Source organism: Gouania willdenowi, chromosome 6 (genome assembly GCF_900634775.1).
Source record: "Gouania willdenowi chromosome 6, fGouWil2.1, whole genome shotgun sequence".
NCBI lineage: Eukaryota > Metazoa > Chordata > Actinopteri > Blenniiformes > Gobiesocidae > Gouania > Gouania willdenowi.
The window spans coordinates 67,925,486-67,947,396 of NC_041049.1; the positions used below are offsets into that span (position 1 = coordinate 67,925,486).

The 21,911-nt window shown below is 37.4% G+C and overlaps 1 protein-coding gene across 8 annotated transcripts in view; it reads left to right on the top strand.

The window, feature by feature from the left end:
- The first annotated feature begins 980 nt into the window (after window positions 1-980).
- LOC114464420 (pleckstrin homology domain-containing family A member 7-like) overlaps window positions 981-21,911 on the top strand; it is a 141,413-nt gene continuing 120,482 nt past the window's right edge. For 7 of the 8 annotated variants that reach the window (XM_028448577.1, XM_028448578.1, XM_028448582.1 and 4 more), the window contains exons 1-3: window positions 981-1,164; window positions 1,248-1,324; window positions 1,493-1,550. In XM_028448577.1, coding sequence (XP_028304378.1) covers window positions 1,082-1,164; window positions 1,248-1,324; window positions 1,493-1,550 — 218 coding nt within the window. In that variant the 5' untranslated portion in view covers window positions 981-1,081. Of the gene's footprint in view, window positions 1,165-1,247; window positions 1,325-1,492; window positions 1,551-17,685; window positions 17,991-21,911 lie in introns of those variants that run through there. The other variant, XM_028448581.1, reaches the window with a different exon arrangement.

The following is a 21,911-nucleotide window of genomic DNA, read 5'->3' on the forward strand; positions in this document are numbered from 1 at the left end:
ACCCATATTCAATTATGATTACAGTTAGCAGCATTTTTTCCCAATTTCAATTAAATTACAAGTATTTTTTTATCCTCAGAAAGTCAATTACAATTACGTTCTCAATTACTCATGTTATATTATGATTAATCACATTTACTGAGCCTGTAATAAATAACCTAATAAAAGTTACCCTTCCTCTTGTGTTAGCATCTCTTATGATATTGGTTCCTAAATCAGCTGTAAAATATACTAAAAATAAATATCTATCAACTAATTTCTTTCCTTTCTATTGGTTACCTTATAAGGCTTTCTAATCAATGAAAATATAGGTTTTAATATTTTTGGTGTGGGCGTCTGAGCCTTTTATGTGTCAGTATATCCCTCAATTTATTATTTTTTAAATGGAAAATGTGGGAAAGCTTGATATGAAACCTATTTTAATAATTGTTAACTACATACTGTACATATAGAACTGTAACACAGTCCTCCAGTTTAGCGTTAAATTATAATTTACAATTTTTATAGAATTACAAAGTCAATTATCTAAACACACACACACACACACACACACACACACACACACACACACACACACACACACACACACACACACACACACACACACACACACACACACACACACACACACACACACACACACACACACACACACACACACACACACACACACACGTTTATAGTTTTTATTATTATTATTTAAAGGGTTTTTTAGGATTTTTGTAAGAATGTAAGAGCAGAATAGATAATAAATACATTTTACAACAATGGATAATTTGATAATTGTGTATGTTTTATTCAATATTTTCATATTAGTTGTTATGAATACATATACTTATAACTATATTTGTATATACTGTACATACACTGTTGAAATAGTGTAATAATATGATGTTATTTACTACTACAGCCAACCAGCTCCAACATGCTTGGATAGAAAGTTGCCAGACATCACTCATCCAAAGTGTGAGACTCTCGGATTTCCGGGCTTCTCCGCGGTCCCTGAAGGCGGCGCTGATCGCTGCCTGTCGGAGACTCCGCGAGGACAAAATCCACATAAAACAGGACCTGAGACCGGATCATGGCGGCGCCTCTCGGCCAGGACTCCCTACCTGAACACTGGTCCTACGGTGTCTGCGAGGACGGCAGGGTCTTCTTCATCAAGTGAGTCCGCTCCGTGGCTGCTCGTCTCCCGTGTTTACCGGGAGTTGCCCGGTGTAACAGGTGTTTGTGTGTTTGTGCGGCAGCGACCAGACGCAGACCACCAGCTGGCTCCATCCCCGCTCCGGTGAACCGGTGAACTCTGGACACATGATCCGCTCAGGTACCCGTCCGTCAGTCGTGTTGTGTTGTTGGGCTGCGGGTTCGTTCGGGTCTGAGTCGGCCTGTAGTGACCACTTTACCGTGCTGGTCTTACCGGAGCACTTGTTCAGTGTGAGGCTCGGTAAACTTTCAGGTGTCAGTGTCACCAACAGAGTGTGTTTTGTTGCAGACCTGCCGCGGGGATGGGAGGAGGGCTTCACGGACGAAGGAGCCGCTTACTTCATAGAGTGAGTACCTCCATGGAGCGAGCTTAGCGCAAGCATTAACATGGCTGTGATTAGGGACAGGTGTGCAGGTAGACTCACCTGCTGACCCCCCGATGACCCGCTCTGTGTCTGATCCTGTCTGTACTTTATTGTCCTTTGAGTCTAAAAACACAACACGTGTGCCATCCACCGTCAGGCACTTTAGTGGAAAACTAACATGTGGTCCGCGGTCCAATTTCCCTCCAAAGCAGTGCAGTGAAGCCTGTGGCATGTGTTCGGGATGGACTGGGACTAAAATTCATCCCTGGCATTTTGTGTCCAGACCAGTCCACTACATTATCAGAGACACCATTTAGTAGCTGTCATTAAGTCAGTGATACTCAACATGTGGCTCTTTATATCTACATTTTAATGATTATTGCCCCAGAAAACCTTATAAGGAGGGAAACGTTTTAACCCCTTTTTACCTATTTCATTTTGCAACTTCCTCTGTCTAATATTTGCCCCTTTTCAAAAAAGTACTGACACTTTTTTCAGACTCTTGCCAATAAATATCAAAATTTCCATGTTTTTGGCCATTTTTTCAAGTTCTTTTTGACAATTTTATCAAATGTTTGTCCCTTTTGGCCACTTTTCATCCAATTAAGCTAATGTTGCCGAATAAATGTCACTTTTCCCCCTACTTTTTGCCTCTTTATGTTCCACATTTTTGCCCCTTTTCACTATCGATTGCCACATTTTGCTCATTTAAGCTACACCTTGCCATTACATACCACCTGGTTCCTCTTATTGGATTATTTTTTTTGGCCACTCTTGACTGCTTTTGACCCATTTTTGCCACTTTTTACTCTTTTTTTTAATTTTTTTTTTGTTGTTGCCACTTTTGGACCATTTTTGGCCTTGAAACTCAGTACTGTAGTATTTTTTTTTTTTTTTACTAAATAACTGTAACGACTGATATTCCCCTGATCCTTATTCTTTCATTTGTCATTTGCACATTTGTTGTTTTGATTTTGTTTTATGCCTTTGTTTTGTTTCTTTTTAGTTTAATTTGTATTTTATTTCTAATTCATGTCCCACAGTTGTATATTTGCACTATTATTCTACGTTGGTATTTATTTTATTCTTACTGTGTGCTATTCTATTGATGCTGCAGCATGAGAATTTCCTCTCTGGGGTATCGGTAAAGTTCTATTCTATTAAAAAATACACATCTCAATAATAAAGCTAAGGAATAGAAATATTTTTTTCAAATACAAATTTTTGCATTGTTTATTTACATTTTAGACTCACTAGAAATTCTCGTGCGTGTGGTTAAGGAAGCTGGCTTGTAACTGAGGGTTGCTGGTTCAAATCTGCCATGTGACCTTAACCGTGGCCCCTAACCAGACTGTACACTATGGCTGCTAGCTGTTCCTGAGGGATGTGTGAAAAACAGAACTGATTTTAGTGTATATATGACAGTAAAGATGAACTATTTAACATTAAAGCACTTTGTGTTACTTTGTCTGAAAAGGGCTCAACCATTAATGATAGATTGATTCTTCGATAGTCCTGTTGAAATGTATAGTTTATACAAAGTTTTGAGCTGATAATGTTGTCTGACTGTTGGGAGATTGTCAGTTCACTCTGGTGTCTGTGGGTCGGGGGCGGCTGTCTGCACTGTTTTCTTAACCAAAGATATTTATTTTCAAAATGTATTTGAAAATATACATTAATTCACTGGATTTTTAGCCATGAAAGCCGTCTGTAGATGTAAACATTCTTTGGAGACATTAAAAGAACAAAAAACGTTCTTGTCTGTTTCAGGTTATAGCTGTTGTGTGGTTCCGTTTCATTTTTTGATGTTCTTTGTTAGTGGGAGAGGGGGGAATGTTAGGATACAGTGACTTTATTAGTATTTCACTTACATTACATTACAGGCTACATTAAAAGTGTGTTCCTGAAATATGAAGTTTAAACCTTTAACTGGCTTGTTTTGCTTTATAACTGCATTAGTAATTTTCTGTTTTGGGTGAAATTGTGGAGAGACATAATTTACATGTCATATCTTTGTAATGGGATCAACTCTCACTGCTGTCTTAGAAATATATATTTCAAAACGATCAAGTGTAAGTGGTTAAAGTTTGAGGAAAGTTTTCCTTCAATCGATGACAGTAAATCGTCCTTATTCAAAGGAAGCTGTCGGTTATATTTATTGAACTGATCTTGGCTGCATCGTCAGACTAATGCAGAAAGTAAGAGTTGATAACAGTTTTTTAAAAGTGACAAATAGAGGTTTACAGCTCAACATGAGTCAGTCTTTTCATGCTCGTGCTGAATGCTTTGTGGCCTCATTGCCTCGTCTGGTCTTTCAAGGCCGACTTCTCCATTTCCAGTGCTGAAAATGAAGGTGCAGGTAAAAAGTCCAGTGAACAAAGACGACCTCTGTCTTCAACTCTGATCGTTTTTTTTCTTTTGTTGAAACTAATGATCTACATTGTGGTCGGAATGAGAATACGTCAATGCGGTCGTGCCTCTTCAGTATCTGCTTCTTTGTAGAGTTAACCTGTGAAATTCACACTCGGGTCATTCTTTGATTACAGAAAGGTTTCAAGGGGCAGTATTATGAAAAAATCACTGTAATTTGATTTTGTTACAGTGATCTACATTCATTTAGCCACATTCAGAGGGCCAAAGTTGAAAAAGTTCTGTTTCCTCCCTCCCTTGTTATTCCACATTGTAAATGGGTGCATACACTAAAATGGCCACAATTTTTCTTTGCAATATTTCCAGCAGAGCAGACCATTCAATTATTGATCCTTCAGGGTCAAAGTTAACACAATAAACACAAATAAAAAGTATGGCAGACCATGTCATTTTTGAGACTTTGGCTCCCTGACTATATGCATGAAGGCCCAAAAACAGCCTGTTTTTAGGAGCGTTCTGAAAAGGACTTTTCAGAGGGCTAAAACTCCATAAAACAGTCGAGTTTGGGAAAATAAACCTCAAATACTATGTTGTTGGAGTTCTTGGAACAAATTGAGATGGGTGATAAATCAGATAAATCTGGACCTTTAAACAGTAGGAACAGCCTGAACATGAACGTGATTGGACAATTCAAGCTTTTCTAATACTAACTCCAGTTTTTCACACCGTGCAAGCTCGGATGATTTTGTTCCCTTCATGTACAGGTTTCAGCTCCTGTTTGTTTTGTTACTTTTATTTAACACTGGGCCTCACAGTGAGAGCTGGAAATGAGCACATGTGAAAGACTCTTCAGTGCCAGTGTTTGTGGACCCTCGGGCAAATATGTGTAAGTTGAACAAAGCTTTGTTCCACTTTTGTAAAATAAAATCTCTGTTACTAGGTACATTGACAGAGATTTGACGAAACTTCTTTATTGTTTGGAAAGCTCTAAGAGCACGACTCAGAAATGATTGAACCAGGGGTGTCCAAACTTTTTCCACAGAGGGCTGAATATGGGAAGAAAATGTAAATTAAAGATGAGCACTTGCACTTCTCTGTGCTGTCCAATCATCTACTGGCTTCCAAACAGCCTCCTTAGAGCCCAATATGTAACAACGACCCGAAATGGAACAAGACCCGAATTGGTATGAAAAATGTGATATCTGGTCAATAATGTAACAAAAGTACTGAACCAGAAATTTAATTAAAAAAATGTAAAAAGTTTTTGCTCAGCATCTTTTTACATTATTGACCAGTTATTACATTTCGGGTTTTATTAAACATTTTTTTTTTTTTAATAACAATTCAAGTCGTTATTACATATCGGGTTCCAACAAGCCTCCTTAGAGCTGGGTAGTATTTCATCAAAGTGCAATTAAAACATCCATAATGACAGCTAGGGATGTCCCGATACCACTTTTTCACTTTCAATATGATGCCGATATTGATCCGATACAATAACCGCACGAATCATACATACTTTTATTACTTATATTGTAGTGTGGAATGTTAGAAAAGACTTGATTAAGTGATGTTACTCAAACAGAGAACAATAGTCAGCAACAGTAGTTTACTTTGTTAGAGTGTGAACCACAGTCACCTATAGATAGAAGTGCTGAAGCTGAACATTTTATCGTAGAGTTTATATCGGTGATTTTAGACGCAGTCCGATAAAATCCTGATTTTGTTTTCTGGCTGATATTGGACCGGGACACCTCTAATAACAGGATAACCACCTGGTTTAGCTAAGCTCACGTTGACCGTGCTGGTTTATTCTGTTTCACTAAACTCGGATCAAACTGAAGACATGTGGCTTACCTAAGCCAGCCGTCATTGTTTAGGATAAGTTTGCATTCATGGCTTTTTTTGGAAGATTCGTAGGTGACATGACGGTTAGTTAATCAGAGATGTGATGACGCACGTGCTACAGGATTTACTCCAAGGAAACAGCCAATAGTTACTGAGCAGCGAGAAAAAAGGACAGACACAATAAGCTTTAAAAAGTTTCTTGTCGTTTCAACATTTTGAAAGTTAGAGATGAAAACGGTTAAAGTTGGTGTTCTTCAGTAAATTTTTAATAAAGAACAACAACTAAAGCATTTTGATTTTGATCACCGCATACTGTGAGCCTAATGTGTCACTATTAAATAATATTTAATTTATTAAACCTTTTGAGGAATCAGTATTTTTCTAAATTCACATTGTATTCACATCTGTGCAGCTTCTCTGAGAAATCAGAAATTATTGAATTATTAACATTAATACCCTAGCGTATAAATTAGATTGTGAATAAATATCTGCTCTGACCCCGAGTGAACAGTAGTGGGTTAAAATATTCCACTGTGTATTTACTGAGCATCTAAAATTCCATTATTTATCATTATTACTGTTAGAATGCAATTTATGCATTAGAAGAATTATTATTTTTTTTTATATATTTGTCAAAAATAAATGGCTAAATACCTCGAGTACCTGAGGACACAAGTAAAACTACGCACAAATACGTAAATAAACTAAGACGTAATGAAAAGGAAATAAAACAAATTATAAATCCTAACAGTTTTTTTGTTTTTGTTTAGTTACATTTTCATTACATTGAAAGTCCTGTCCCTATCACGGAGCATGTGCAGTTTTTTTCGGTCTTTAAATTGACTGACAACTACAGGGTGAACATGTGCCTTCTGGTCTGTGTAAGCAGAGAAACTACAGCCATGATGCCATGTTCATAAACAAATGTTTAAGTAAAAATTACTCATTCACAATTCATGAAAAGAAGCACTTAAAACTCCTCTGTGCTGCATGTGGGAATGGAAAATTATGCTCTTTTATAGGTCTTATTTATGGTTTTTAAATCGAACCACAATTTCAATACCTATAATTAGACATTTTTACCCAAAATGCACCTTTACCCTAGCTTTTATGATGTGACCAATAACAATAATTTATGTGATACCACTGAGCAGAGAGCACCTTTTACTGTCCCAGCGAATGAATATGCTGTGTGGAGTGCCTGACTATACAGGCTGCTAGGTGTGTCCACATATCCACTCATTTCTAGTCATAAAACAGTTATACCAGCTAGTGAAGAAGAGTGACTGACTTATATAGCTTTTATAATATGCTATATAATATGTAATGCATTAATATACTTATTCCAAGGTCTCCGTGTTACAACTGAACATGCTGCTCATGGGTGTTCTGAAATGTCCTAAACCACTGCATGTGGATAACTGCTTTATGTTTGTTTAATGTTGACAGTGGCTGTGACGATAAGAGAGACAGTGTAAGATTGTCTCTTTGCTTTGAATCAGTCAAATCTGCCGCTGTTTTTCAACAAACTCTTGTCAGTAGGGATGCACTGAAATCAAAATTCTAGGTCGAAACTGAAAGGGAGAAAACTAAGACCAAAAACCAAAACACCGGAATAAATTATTGTGCTAATTATTATTATGTAGAACCGTGAGACTTGTTTAGAAACAACCACGCTCCACCCTCCCCTACCTATTTTGAAACCTATCGTCCCTTACCGGTATCCTCATAAACGTGCACAACTTAGCAACTTTTTTGCTCAATAGAGGCTAGTGACGAATCTAGGAACTTTATGTTGTGTTATTGGAGAGTTATCTGATGTTTTAGAGACACGAAAGCACGTATGACTGTGAGGGCAGTAACTAGAGGTTCACAGCCGCAGACAGACACACTCCACGTCCAGACTGTAAATTAATTGCTCATGTTTGCTATACCTTGGATAGGCTTCTCTTAGGTATATATACGATTTATCCCGTCTGTTCTCACTCTCCCTCTGACTCGGTATGTGGGGCAGACTTTGCGGGGACTGAAAGTGGATCGTGCATAGTCCGCCCCACATACCAAGTCAAAGGGACCCCTGCGGACGCCGTTCCTCCCGAGTATGTTTGAGCCTTTAGACTGTTGCTTCTCCACGTCAGTCTTGCTTTGCCATGTAATCGTTGTGCTTTATGCTGCGATGGGGACTTCTGCTGGAACGTCCGCCATTACACTTTTACGATCAATGGTACGTGAACACACATTGACTTAAGTTGAGCAGCCATAGTAACGCCCAAAACAGCTCCTGGAGCACTCTGTAGAAACATCTCTGATTGGCTGAAATCCAGCGTCACTCTCCTGTATTGCTAAACTTCATTTACAGGGCCAAGAGAAGGTGAAGAGATTCACTGTCCACTCAGAACACTTTGGATTTAAATGACTCCAAAAGACGCCACAAAAAACCAAGAAACAAACCTACTCAAATCTCAAATGCCTTCAAGTCAGATTTAGTCTTATTGTACAATATTTGCCGTCTGCGTGTTTATCTCTTTCAAACACTTGTTACATATTTAACCACTTGTTAATGTGTGATATTCTCCCAAAACATGTTGGTGAGGGGATATTCCGCATCATAGTTATTTAGGTGTCGGGAAGTTAATTCTGTGATTTCCATTCTGTCCAAAAATCAAAGGCCCTACCTACATACTCTGGGTAAACGGTTAAATGCTTAGAGTTTTGTGTTGACTGTTCAGTGATGATGAGGTTTGGCTCTAATCAGTGCCTTGTGTATCACTTTGTACTGTTAATTTGTACGAAGTGTTTAAGACATTTAGGAGCTTTGATTATTAGCAAAACATTGAGTTTCGTGTTTTTCGTAAATCTTTTTACATACACAGATTCGAGCCGTGTTGCTACTGACCCGCCTTTGCTCATTAAGTTGGGACAAATGCATCGTATGCTTGTGCTTGAGTGGGTCATTTTCTTTATTTCCTGTCTCTCTTTATATACATTTTATTGGGTTGTGAAAGGCATAGAATAAAAATAACACGCTGAAGTAATAACACTCCTGACATCTAATATCCTTTCACGTCAAAGGCAGTCTATTTATCCAGGGGCCATGTTTTTCTAACTGTTCCCCAGAGCTTCACCGGCAGAGTCTTGTTATAATGTTTTCAGGTTTGTTTTCAAGTTTTTGTTTCTTGGGGGAAAAAACTGTTTTTCATTGACCCGGGATCCTCACAGGGCTCTGAGTCAGTGGCTGTTTTCTTTTCTCAGAGAGAAAGTTGTTGAGGTCTTAGTTTTACAGAGGAATGTTCATGTGTTTTATCTTCGGAGCTCCTGCTTCTGCTATGGGAACATGCTCCAGTATTTTAAAGATGATACCAGTGCCCATATTCTCAAAGCATCCAATGGCAAAAAGTAGCTCTTAGTGATGTCACTCTTAAAGAAAAATCTTAGAATTCCTTGAATTTTAAGATTTTTCTATTAAAAGTAATTCACAAAGCGTCTTAGGCCCTAAAAGAGCTCCTAAGGTGTAAAACTGTTAGGAGTAGTGAGGAGGACTTTTAAGAAGCCTAAAAGTGTTTTAAACAGACAGAAACGGAGAGGACGGCAAGATATTATCTGTATGTTTAACGACAGTGATTTAATAAGATGCTACCGGCATATATTTTTAATAATAATTATAACTATTACAGTGTTTCTGGTTTGTTCTAGTTTTTTCACACCATCCACTAAGTTGTATTGCTTTAAACTCTAATTTTCAATAAAACTATTCTGACTTTTCTCACACAGCGTAACCTAACAGCAGCCTTGTATTGCTTTTTCGAAAAATGAAAACTAACTTTATTCGGCAATAAATTTGTCCGTTTCGGCTCTAGCGGACGCAATTCAGACTCTACTCGAAAATGAAGCACATATTCGGACTTTGGGGGACCAGACCTTTGCGTTGATAACATGGTTGGCCCAGTTTGAGCACTTTTAAAATTGTATTTTACATATAAGTATTGCAGTTATCCATGGTTAAATCACACATATGTATCACGCGATTACACTTGAATTAACGGGATCTCCTGAGTCCTTGCTGCCCTCTGCGTGCTGCAACAGATGCGCAGCAAACGGAGCGTTGGGGATTGCTGGACTGCTGATTGCGCTGAAGTCACGCAGCGGAGCAACTGGAGAGGGAACGATGGATTGATTAGCAGGGCTAGCAATTACATTAATTACTGACAGCTGTGTCTGCTCCACCATTAATATTACATACATAAAGTGGTAAAATTACCAACGTGGACAGTTAACTACAATAAGTAAATCAATATAATAATTGGCATGTGAATGAAGTTCACCTTGCTCCTTGCTCAGAGTTGCTCTCAGAAACTTCCTGAATCACTTTTAAGCTAAGATTCCTAGCTAGGAATTTTCAGGTAAGTTGGGAGTTCTCTGAGGGAACTCCGAGAAGCTTTGTGAATACGGGCGCAGAGCTTTTACAACTCATTGGTGTTACACAGACATCACATTGATCTTTGGAGTGATTCCAGTTGTATTTTGAGACTGCCCTTTGATACATGGAGGCAATAAAACAGACAGAGTTCTCTGGACTTTCTCTATCTCAGTGATTCCTCATTCCTATCCTTAGATTTATTGCTCTTATGAGTCTTATTTCATCACTCTGTCATTCATTCTTTCTCTCATTTGGAAGCTTTTCATTCCCTCCAGAAAATAAATGCTTGTAAATCAGTCACTGATTTATTCTTGATTTTGTATCAATGTCACAAGCTGGGTTTCTATTACCCTTAGAAATGCACAAAATCTGAATGGCGTAATGGAAACACCTGAATTAAAAAAAAAAAAAACTTAAAAAAAAAAAACACTCAAATAATGCTAAAAAGTATTTACACTTGAGATATTTCAGTCATAGCCCCATTCAGAGAGTAAAAATGAAAATTGTGAATAACTTTTTGTGCAAGTTAAAGTATATTACCTTCTCACTTATCTGAAAACCCAGTAAAAGCCTTTTTAAATTTTAGATTCCAGAAAGTATTACAGTAACCAGCAACAAACATACACGGAACAAAAATGCACTCTGGTTTTTATCTGGTAAAGTTTTAGGACAGCTAGCATTAGCAGGCTAGCACTGCAGTAGTCTGATTACATTGATCATTATCAGGGGTGAATACATACAGGAACTATAGAGCCCACCCCCAGCCTGAGTAGCTAAGTTCTATTATTGAGGGGCTTTGCGGTGAAGTCAGCAGTCCATCTTTTCCGGCGTGCAGGAATGTCGGAGACGAGCCTGAAAAAATTAATAAAGGAAGGATCGGAGTTGGGGTACAACACCCCAATGAGGGCAGCTGCAGGGGGTGGCATGGAGACATCCCCAGCAAGCCACTGCCCCCCCAACGGGAGATGTACGGGCAAGGGGACGAAATGTCCATGAACGGTGGTACCAGCTGATGACCCTGCAGCTGCCCAAAGATGCCCTGGAGTAGGCATGAGTAGAGATGCCAAGAAAGAAATCCATCACCTATATATCATAATTGATATATAGGTGTCCCTCATAAGCAATGAGGCATCCTATTTTGGTTAAAAAAGATGCAAATCAGCATTGCAGTACGAAGCTGCGTAGCATCCTGAAATGCCACTTATACAGAGGTAACAAAGTACAAATACTTTGTTACTGTACTTAAGTAGTGTTTTCTGGTGTCTGTACTTTACTTGAGTAATATTTTTTTTTTAGTGACTTTTTACTTTTACTCCTTACTTTTTGTAACAAATATCTGTATATTCTACTCCTTACATTTTAAAAATCAGATTGCTACTTTTAAGATCTTCAAAGATGATGTCACAACGTAAAAAGATGAAAACCAACAACCGTGAAGCTGACGGAGACCAAAAAGACCACTTCTCCCTTCCACAAACCTGGAGAACATGATTCTCTTGAGAATAATTGAAAAATGTTGGTAGTTTGAGCTTTTTTCTGTTAGGCAGGTCCCTTAGTTTTGTGGTTAATATTTCACGTTTTTAAAAGCTCTTTTAGTTCAAATCGGCTCTGGGTTCAATTGAGCATTTGCGTTTTTTTCTCTTGACACATTTTATCAAACAACTTGTATTTATAGAGTGCTAAATTCTCCAGGTGTTCAGAAGTAACAAATATAACTTGTTTCCATGTACCAGTTTTCTACAAGTTCTTAAAAAAATAAGATATGGCATTTGCTGGTTTAAAAACCCAGTCGTATTATTGAAGGGACATTTGTTTTACTTTCTTTTTTTTTTTTTTTTTTTTTTACTTAAGTACATTTAATAGCATGTGCTTTTCAACTTCAGTACTTTTACTAAGTCAGTTTTTATTCAAGTAGCTACACTTTTACCTGAGTACTGAAGACTAGTACTTTTGCCACCTCTGTACGGTTTTGTTTATTTCTTCAGAAAAATAGTAATTTTTTTAGAACATGACTTATATGTATCATTGCAATATATTGTATACCACACAAAATATAGCTGTGAATGCGTGTATACACCATTACTTTAACTAGCATTTAAAGTTTTCATGAGTTTATTGAATTTAATCATTTTTTTTCACAATAGTTAAGTAATAATGAGAGTCCTATTGACACTAAGAACACTTGGTGCAGGAATCTAGAATTATTTTTTAAATCAATATTTTTGTGTATTCGTGCAATATTTCAGTGGTTACAATGCTTTCATAATGTTGCAATGGTCACTTGATTTTTATGATGGCAGTGTAACACTGCATTTTCTTTTTTCAGTGAAAATGTGCAAAAACACTAATAATAAATAATAAATGGGATGTTTTGAAGCAAATAGTTTTGACTCCATTTGTCCTCTGAATTATCAATATCTTCTGATGAACATATTCAGCAACTTGATTTTTCATCTCTACGTTTAATTTTGATATTAACTGGGTAGAATATCGCGATAACATTGTATCGCGACCCAAGTATCGTGATACGTATCATATTGCAACATCCTTGTCAATACTCACCCCTAAATGCTACTATAATTTACTGTTTGTTTGCGGTTCCTGGTTCTTGTCCATCTTTAGGTTGACTTGTTCTCTGCCTGGACTTGCTTTATGACTAATGCTCCCCTCCATGAACCAGGGGGCTACACACACGCACATTCCTATCCTGTAATGTTCAAACATAAAGACTATTCGTGCTGCAGCCCTACATTAGCTCACAACCAGACATGACATGATATGTGATTCTGTCTGCCCCCTATCAGGGCTCACAGATGGGTCCTCCTCTTCCTAATAAACTGAGATCACTCCCAGCTGGGGTCTGGGCACAGAGATATTTAGGGGGACAAAGCCAATCAGGTACAAATTGGGATAACGCACACACGCATGCACACACACTACTACAGTGTGCATAACTTGCTAACAAGATTGAAATAAAGGCAGGGAGAGACACATTTGTATACAGAGAGAAAAAGTGTATGTGAGTCAGGGTTGAGGTCAATTACGTTTTTCAGCTAGAATTACGATTTCAATTACCCATATTTAATTACAGTTACAGTGACCAGCATTTTTTCCCAATTACAATTATTATTTTACCCCTGAAATCAATTACATTTTCATTAACAAAGTTCAAATTCAATTAACCACGATTGCAGAGCCTTTAATAAATATTGTAACCTTCCTCTTGTGTTAGCGTTCTGTTAGCATCTCTAATGATTACGGGTCAGTTTGACCCATGTCTTAAATCATCTGTAAAATACACTAAAGAATATTATATATAATCTAATTGATCTAATCTGATCTATTGGTTACCTTGTTATGCTTCCTAATCAAAGAAAATATTGGTATTAATATTTTTGATGTGGGTGTCTGAGCTTTTTTTCTATCAGTATAGCCCTAGATTTACATTTCTTCTAAATGTTATAATGATCCTCAAGATAACTGACAGGTAAACATGATCTAAAACATATTTTAATAATTATAACTAGATATGTGTAAGACATAGAACTGTAACATGGATCACCAGTTTTGTATTTAATTACATTGCAAATGACAGTTTTTATAAAATGTTAATAACATTTACAATTATAAAATCAATTATTGTATCTAAACTCAATTACAATTGAATTACGATTCTAATTATAATTGTCATAATTGTAATTATCAATTATGCGATGACAAATATAATTGACTCCAACCCTGGTTAGCACTATTGCATTACTGCGAAAACTCGTTGATTGTGGGCCTTTTCAGTGTTAAGATTACATGTTCTCCCTACGTATGCATGGGGTTTTTTACCTTGCTTCCGTACCTTACACATACTGTATGTGAGACTGTCTGTTAATCCAGTAATAGATTTGTGACATGCTAAGGTATAAAGATCAAAAACTAAATTATATTATTTCTGATCTTTCACCTTTCACAACGATAAACTAGCTGGCGTCAGCGTTTTGATATCCGTGCTGCTCCTTCGGCTCCAGTAAAGTGACACTAAATGACGCAGAGGTGTGCTGTCAGGTGGAGGTGGTGGTTGAGCCCAAAAGCCAAATTGGTAGTGCAGTGATACAAGTGCTGTCTGATTGGCCATGTAAGCACAATGATGGTATCACCAAGCTGTGACCAAGAGGCTTATCTCAAAGCCGCTTACAGTAATGTCAGGAGTATGGTCTCTGAAAGACTTAAGTGCTCTGTTGTACTCTGCTACAGAACTTTTTTTCTCACAATGTTGAATTTTTCAAACCATCAGCAGGTTTGCTTTTTGTTTGCAGTGTTTGATTTATAAGAGATTCAGGCACAGTCATACCGGAAACGACACAAACGTATCAGTTTTAAGAATGCAGCAATCGATTCCCACCTCTCTTTTACTGCAATGCAGGAAATCTGAGAATTAATGTATCTTAAACCAACGTGAGGCAAGAGGAGATCAGTGAGGATGAGTCATTGAAAACACATGCTGAGTCCCCAGGAAGAGAATGCGATTGATAAAAAGCATTATTCGTTCATAGTGAGAGGCCCTGGGTCAGCAGGTAAACTCTGAATGGATTTGAATGTAGTCCTATGGGATGATGAAATGGAATCTGCTTGAAAAGCAACTCTGACATGTTTTTGTTCTATAGGGGAAATAATTAGGACTTAAATATTTTTCTCATCTTGATGAATGATCTTTGTCAACTCTCCCATTAAAACTGATGAGTCACATCAGTGTTTAAAGAGCGACGGGTCAGTTTGTGCTCAGTGTCCACTGCCCTTTGTTCTCAAATAAAGAAGAGTCTTTGTTTTGCAATGAATTCGAAGCTAAACCACCAGAGAACCAACAGTTCCTGGGAGATGAATGAAAGGCTGAAAAGAAAGCTTTGTCAACTACGGCTTTTCTGTAGTATTCACCGGGCAAAGGTGCTAACTAGTGTCTGTGTTTACCTTTGGGAACAGCAGTAAAGTTAAAGATTGTAAATGCCAGCCTATGAGCAATTTTGTTATTGCCCGATTTCTTTTTTCTTCCCATATTAAATTGTCTTGTCTACTTTAACACCTGTTTCTCCCCCCAAAAATTGCCAAGAACATTTGACCACCTGTGCCAAGCATTTATTTGTTTTTTAGACTTCTCTGTTGGTCACTCCATAAATATTTCTCTCTGAGTAAATCAGTAATCTCCAAAGGTTCCTGTGGTAAATTATTTCCCTCGGTCCGCTCTGCTGTTTCCCTAAAAATGTGCTTTAGTTGTCAGCGTGTGTTGTATGTATCCTGTGTAAAGCAAAAAACATCGTGTGCAGGAATGCAGGCAACTCTTAAGAGCGTGAAATATTGGATAATTTTTAAGGTTGATTTTAAGGTTGTTTTTTTTTTTACTATTTTGAAAAGTGCTTTTTTTATCTAAAACAGCAACAACCCTCTGAGAGAATCTGCTAAAGCAGTGCTTTGATTGTTCTTCAGTAGTTTTCACTATCTGACTCCATGATGTTTTTTCACACAGGGCCGCGAGCCGTCTCTCTTGTTTCCCTTGCTGATCTTAGTCAACATCCTCTCAAAGTACACTTACCCTGCTTCTCTACCTTCACTTTCTTATTCCCTTTAAAATAGTTTTAAATTACTTTGATTGTGAACACTTTTGAAAGCCTTGTTATATGTATTGCAAGCGGTAAATGTACTGCATTTCTGAGACTAAAGAAGCTCTGTATCACCCACTGACCTTGATGTTTTGGCGTAGCTTAGCACATAGCAGCACTGGCTGGGCACCATTAAAGAGTATAGTATACAGTATATTGCATCAACTGATGAGTTTAAAATGATATATGTTAGAATAAGGAGTGGAAAATCTTCACCTCTCTTTCCAAACAAAGGGTGGCTCAGGTGTCTTTTGATCGAGAGGTTGTGGGTTCGATCCCTTGTCAATGTGCCTAAGTTGCTTCCAATGATTGACAACGAGCACCTTGCATGGCAGCTCTGTCTCATTGGTGTGTGAATGGGACATTGTAAAGTGCATTGGTACTACCTCAATGGTAATGAAATGCACTATATAAAGTCCATTTGCTATTTAAAAACTGCAAATTGATAACTAATATTAGATTTGATAATACCATACATAAAGGCTGACACTCATTCACCAGCTAGCAGTTTAGTTTAAACATCACTTGAGTCATTCATTACTCTTGTTTATTAGAAATGTTACATTTTGAATGTTCTCCAGAATGAGTCGATTTTATCTCTATGAACAACTTTATGGAAACTAGTCAGTACTCAACTAGTTTTGCTGCTTTTTCCTTCTGCTCTCTCATTGTGTGTATGAGTCTAATGAAGTTCTTTATGATTAAAGGGACTCACTGATTTCTTGTTTAATCAGTGATAAGAGCCCAGCTTTTAGGCTTGCATACATATTTACCTCATTATCTCAGGGAACACAGACGTGATTGCTAGCTAAATTTCACTCTGTAACATCCACCCTTAGGTCTTTTTTTAAAAAAAGTTTAAGGTGTCATAATTTCTCAAGACTGCCTGCTTATCTGATAAACTGTATATAATGATAAGTGTGTGATTAAAGATCAAGTTAATAAATAAGAAAATGCCTATTTTTCATTGCAAACGTTAAGCTAATACATGTTTAGTGATGGCAGACAATTCTAATATGGCACATAAACAAAAGTACAGAATCAGAATCAGAATCAACTTTATTGGCCAGGGGTGAATGAATACACACGAGGAATTTCTTTTGGTGACCTGTGCTCTCTCAGGTAGTATAACATTAAATAATAACAATCAACTAGAATAAAGAAAAATAAATAAAATAGAGAAAAATAAAAAGAAAAAAGAAGTATAAACATAAATATAAGAGTAGTTAGACTAATATGTGCAAACTAAATAAAAAATAACAAGATAATAATAATAGTAATAATAATAATAATAATAATGAAATAAAATAAGAATACAATAATAATAATAAGATAATAGTGCAGTAGTGCATTGATGAGTAGTGCAAATAGGTGAACATTTAAATGAAAAAGTTATGTCCATGAACATTCACAGTGACAGGTTGTTCCAGGGTTGACATCAACATCATTGACATCAAATGTCAAGCAAAGCCTACGATTGGAAACATGATCTTTGCGCATTACAAACCCACGCAATGCTCAGCACAATTGACAGCAACTCTGCACAACTGCTGTCTGTGGAGCAAGGGACAAAGTCTCAACTGGAAAGAGTGAGGCCTCAATATGGGTTCCACATTGAGTAAAGGAAATCAGAAACAAAGACTGGATTGAAGAGCAAAGACACAAACAATGAGTGAGAAACATCAAGATGGTTGATACAATGTGGTGGCCCTTGCATTCCTAGATTGTTGTGGGAGACAGAACCATGTTTGTCAGAGCGAGGAGGAGGTACTCTGCCTGGGACGGGCCATCAAAACATTAGCAATTCGGTCTAGATCAAAATAAATGTTGGGAAAAGCTGGGAAGAGGCTAAACCGATCAAGAAGATGATGAGGAAAAAGGCAGTCAGAGACGTGCATGAATTAGTGAGAAACCATAAGAACTGAAGACATTTCAAAGGCTTCTGGAGTTTTCATTAAATACTACCAAAAGTTTCTAGAAAAGCACTAGGAGGATGGGCACCTGCTGCAGTCGTGAGCCCTCATGGGACGCCGGCCATGAGCCAGTTCATATCAAACGTCACACCCTGTGGCCGAGGACGGCCAAGGTAGTGGCTAACCTTGACGGCCATGAATTCTCTACATGGGATCTTACATGTGACACAGGGTAAGCGCTTCTTTCTCCTTGTTCACATTATTGATGATGCAACATGAGGAAAGTTAACGATAAAAGCTCATTAGTACAGGACATTACTCTGTTAGCAAATAATAAAACAAGTTAAGTGTGGTGTAGTTTATCAGATTCATGTAATGCTATGTAAGAAACATAAAACACTTGCACTCTGTAAGTTATGGGTGTGGCTTTGAGGAAGCTTTATGAAGCTGTAAATGATCACAACTGAAGTGACACACTATGACGGACTTGGGACACACTATTCAGCAAGGCTGAACAGTAAATACACACGCTATGACGAAATGCATATAGAGGAATTTAGTCTGATCAAAGGTATGACACTCTTGGCACGCTCAGCACTTCCTTTCTCCGTCAAACAAAAGAAAGGGTGAGACTGAGAACAACAGCTTGACAAAGGACACAAATACTCAAGAGTTATGATGCACGTTTTACAACATCTAAATCTACAAAGCAATACATAACCTATTGTTAATGCAGCTTGGGGTCAACTGATGCTTAAAATAAATGTTCTCTGAGTCAAATCTAAGCTTTATTGACTTCAATGAAGAAAATATTTTTTAAAAAAATTCTCCAAAAAGCAAATTGCATTTTAAACTGTCTGAGGAAGAACTCTCATCAAACCCATATAACACACATAGACGGATGAATGTGCAGAATTTATTTGAAAGCCAAATCTGTTTAACAGCTTGACGACCCAGTCTTATTTAATCCTAAACAGTGACTTGAACAGAGTTCAGTGAGAAGCTGATGCTGAACACCAGTGTGAGGTTTTTCCCTCTTCCACATTAATTTATGCTCCTTCTCTTCTCTCTCATTTCTTGATTTTTGTCACAAATTTGGGGACAGCACATGGTGCTCCAGCTTAAACCACAGTTCATGACTGATTCATCTTCAACAACTAAAATACTTTGCTTTGTGTTTATATTTCCGTTCTGTTCCTTGGAGGAGATCTGTTGATGCATCTCTCATTGGAATCTGAAGCTTGTGTATTTAGTTGTTGCTTTTGTATGTACAGTACAGTAGTGTTGTTTGATCAATCGGAGGATTTGTACCAGTCATGCTTACAAGATCAGTGTGTTTGTCTAATGAATACACAAATACATACACAACACATTCATTAAGAAAATTGTTTTATTTTACGCATTTAGTATATTTTTATTTTTATTGTAAATACTGCACGCACGTGTCAGCTGGGCGCATGCACATAATCTGTCACAGGTTGTTGAGAGATAAAAAAAAAAAAAAAAAAAAGAGAGACTCGGAAGTACAGTATTCCCTTGTTGTAACGCGGTTCTCTTTCGGGGATCTTTTTTACAGTGCAAATTTGGTTGAATTTTTTTTTTTTTTTTTTTTTTTTACAGCTTATGATCGCGCATTGTGTTCATCCAACTCTGTGAGTTTCACTGCCTGCTGAAGCAAGGAGCTGCGTGTCTTTTTCTCCTCTCATAAACATAACCCCAAGTGATAAAAGCAGCCATGATTAGCGGCTAATGCTATCCTAGCTCAGTGCTACAGAGAGAACTTTTACCTGCTACTTCCACCTCATCGCTGATTATCCTCCACTCCTAATCCTTCCTAGTCCGGTTATTATGGTTGAATGGGTGAACAGACCGGGGTCGTCATCGTCAACAAAGACTGTTAATGCGTTCAGGATCAAAGTCTGATCGTGTTGTATGTTTGCAAAGGTTTGAATTTTGAGAGCGTTTAAACAAGAGAGAAATGTTAATTCCTGTCTGACAAAAGTGTATAAAGTGTGTGGTGAGGGGTTTTACAGCCTTAAAACATGTATAATTGTAAAAAATAAAGCTACTTTGCGGATTTTACCTATTGCGGGTTATTTTTAGAAGGTACCTCTGCGATAAACGCGGGACTACTGTACCACGAAAAATAAACGTTTTGCAACACCAAAGTCAAACACTCTCTCTAAACGACTCTGTGTGCGTTCAGCATGTACATCCCGGCACTCTCACACACATCAGCCGTGTGTTTGTGTGTTTCAGCAGAGCCACCGCCCCGGAGGAAGTGGAGTCCGTGACCCGCGATTTAAAGGAAGTTTGGGATCACAGGAATAATTTAAAATAACCATGAATCATTAACTTAAATAACTTTTTATATTGACCTTCTTTTTTAAACCCAAACAAACTGCGACACAGTGACGTCATATGACCCGGAACCGGAAGTACCGCGCTCACTACCGAGAGGGAGACTTAATCTTAAAATTAAAATGAATGTTTTGCAACACCAAATGACTCCAAAATAACGGATGCAAACACTTGTGGTATTTGGAAGCCGTTGACTAAGTTTCAGGTCGAACTCATACCGCATCGGGGATATATACGCACGCACGCAGACCTTTTTTGCTTTATAGATAGATCTCAACCACTTAGACAATGTAAGACTCTTTTGAGCAGCACTAATTCCTATGATCGTGTTCAAACTTGGGTTTTTATTTAATATTTTTGTCAAAGAGATTGTTTTCTTATTGTTTTAACCTCTTTGTGGACTGACAGAACTCATTGGAACTGAATTCATTCTTCGTTATTTTTTGTTCCCTCTGCAACTAAATCCAGTGAATTAGAAGATGCTGAAGTGGGTTGATTTGAAGTATAACAAAGCATGTCAGTTTGTGATTATCTGTTTTGAACGCCACAGTGAGATTAACGTGATTGCAGAGGTGACAGCAACAGTTTTTGTGTCTCTTGCATATTTAAAAACCATTTACTTTTGCTGCAGCTGATTGGATTTAATTCTACACTTGCGCAGTAATATTTTTACTTTAAGCTATACTGTATAACTATTTATGACAACACTTTGATCATTAAGTTAAATTAGCCAACAATGAAATTGAATGCTGATCTGAATGGTTGCGTAAACTCTCTCTGTCTCCATGTAGTAATGTGCTGCTTTGCAACCGGAAAGAGTTGCACATTATCTGCTTGAGGTATGCAAGTTATTTAATCTAAGCTATTTAGTTTTATTTGTACTGTCCAAACACAAGAATTAAAATATATTCTTTTCATTTTAATAATAGAAATGTAATGTCAATAAACATGAATGAGAAAACTAACTTGGAAAAAAAGAAACTGTAGTGCTTAGTGACACATGCAGAAATCACACACTGCTTTTGTTTTTCCATGAGCTCTTGTTTAATTTCAGAAGACGTTTGCAACAATGCAAAATCAGTGATCACTTATCACAATTTCTACAAGGCTTTGTTTCTTCATATCTAGCCTTTTTGTAATTTTAGTGGCATTTTTAATTGCTAATGCACATGTGCGTTATCAGCCTATCTAACATCCATCCATCTATCTGAGGTAAAATGATAATTAATCCATGACATCTCAAATTACCATAATGTGTTAAAAAACATTGTTTGAAATGCAGTTTTTGTCTAGAAGACAAGCTGAACTAGCTACTAAATGACCTTTAAATACACATGCTTATTTTATTTGATGAAAAGTCTGTTAAAAGAAGAAACAAAGGGCTGTAATCTTTCTATTTATATGTATTCATAACCACGTTTTGGCTGTAGCTTGAAATGAAGCTAGTGTGCAACCAATGTGTTTGCACTCTCAGGACTCATGTTTGCTTACAGATCTTTCACAGCAGTTGACCAGCGTGTGATGCAAAACCGCTAATATATAATCCTAATTGAGATTGCTGCAAAGAGCATAGAATAACTGTAGTTGGTGTTGAAAGGAGCAGTTCTAGCCTGAACATTCTCCAGTGGGAGTGCACTAAAGCAGTTCTGTGAAGAAGAGGGAGCCAAAGATCCACCACAGTAAATGACTGAATGTGAGCTGTCTGAGTAATGAATGTACGTGTTCGCTGACTGAAAGGGAAGGCTTCTTTTTATTCACACTATAGAGCTCTGTACAATTCCCATGTTTTAGT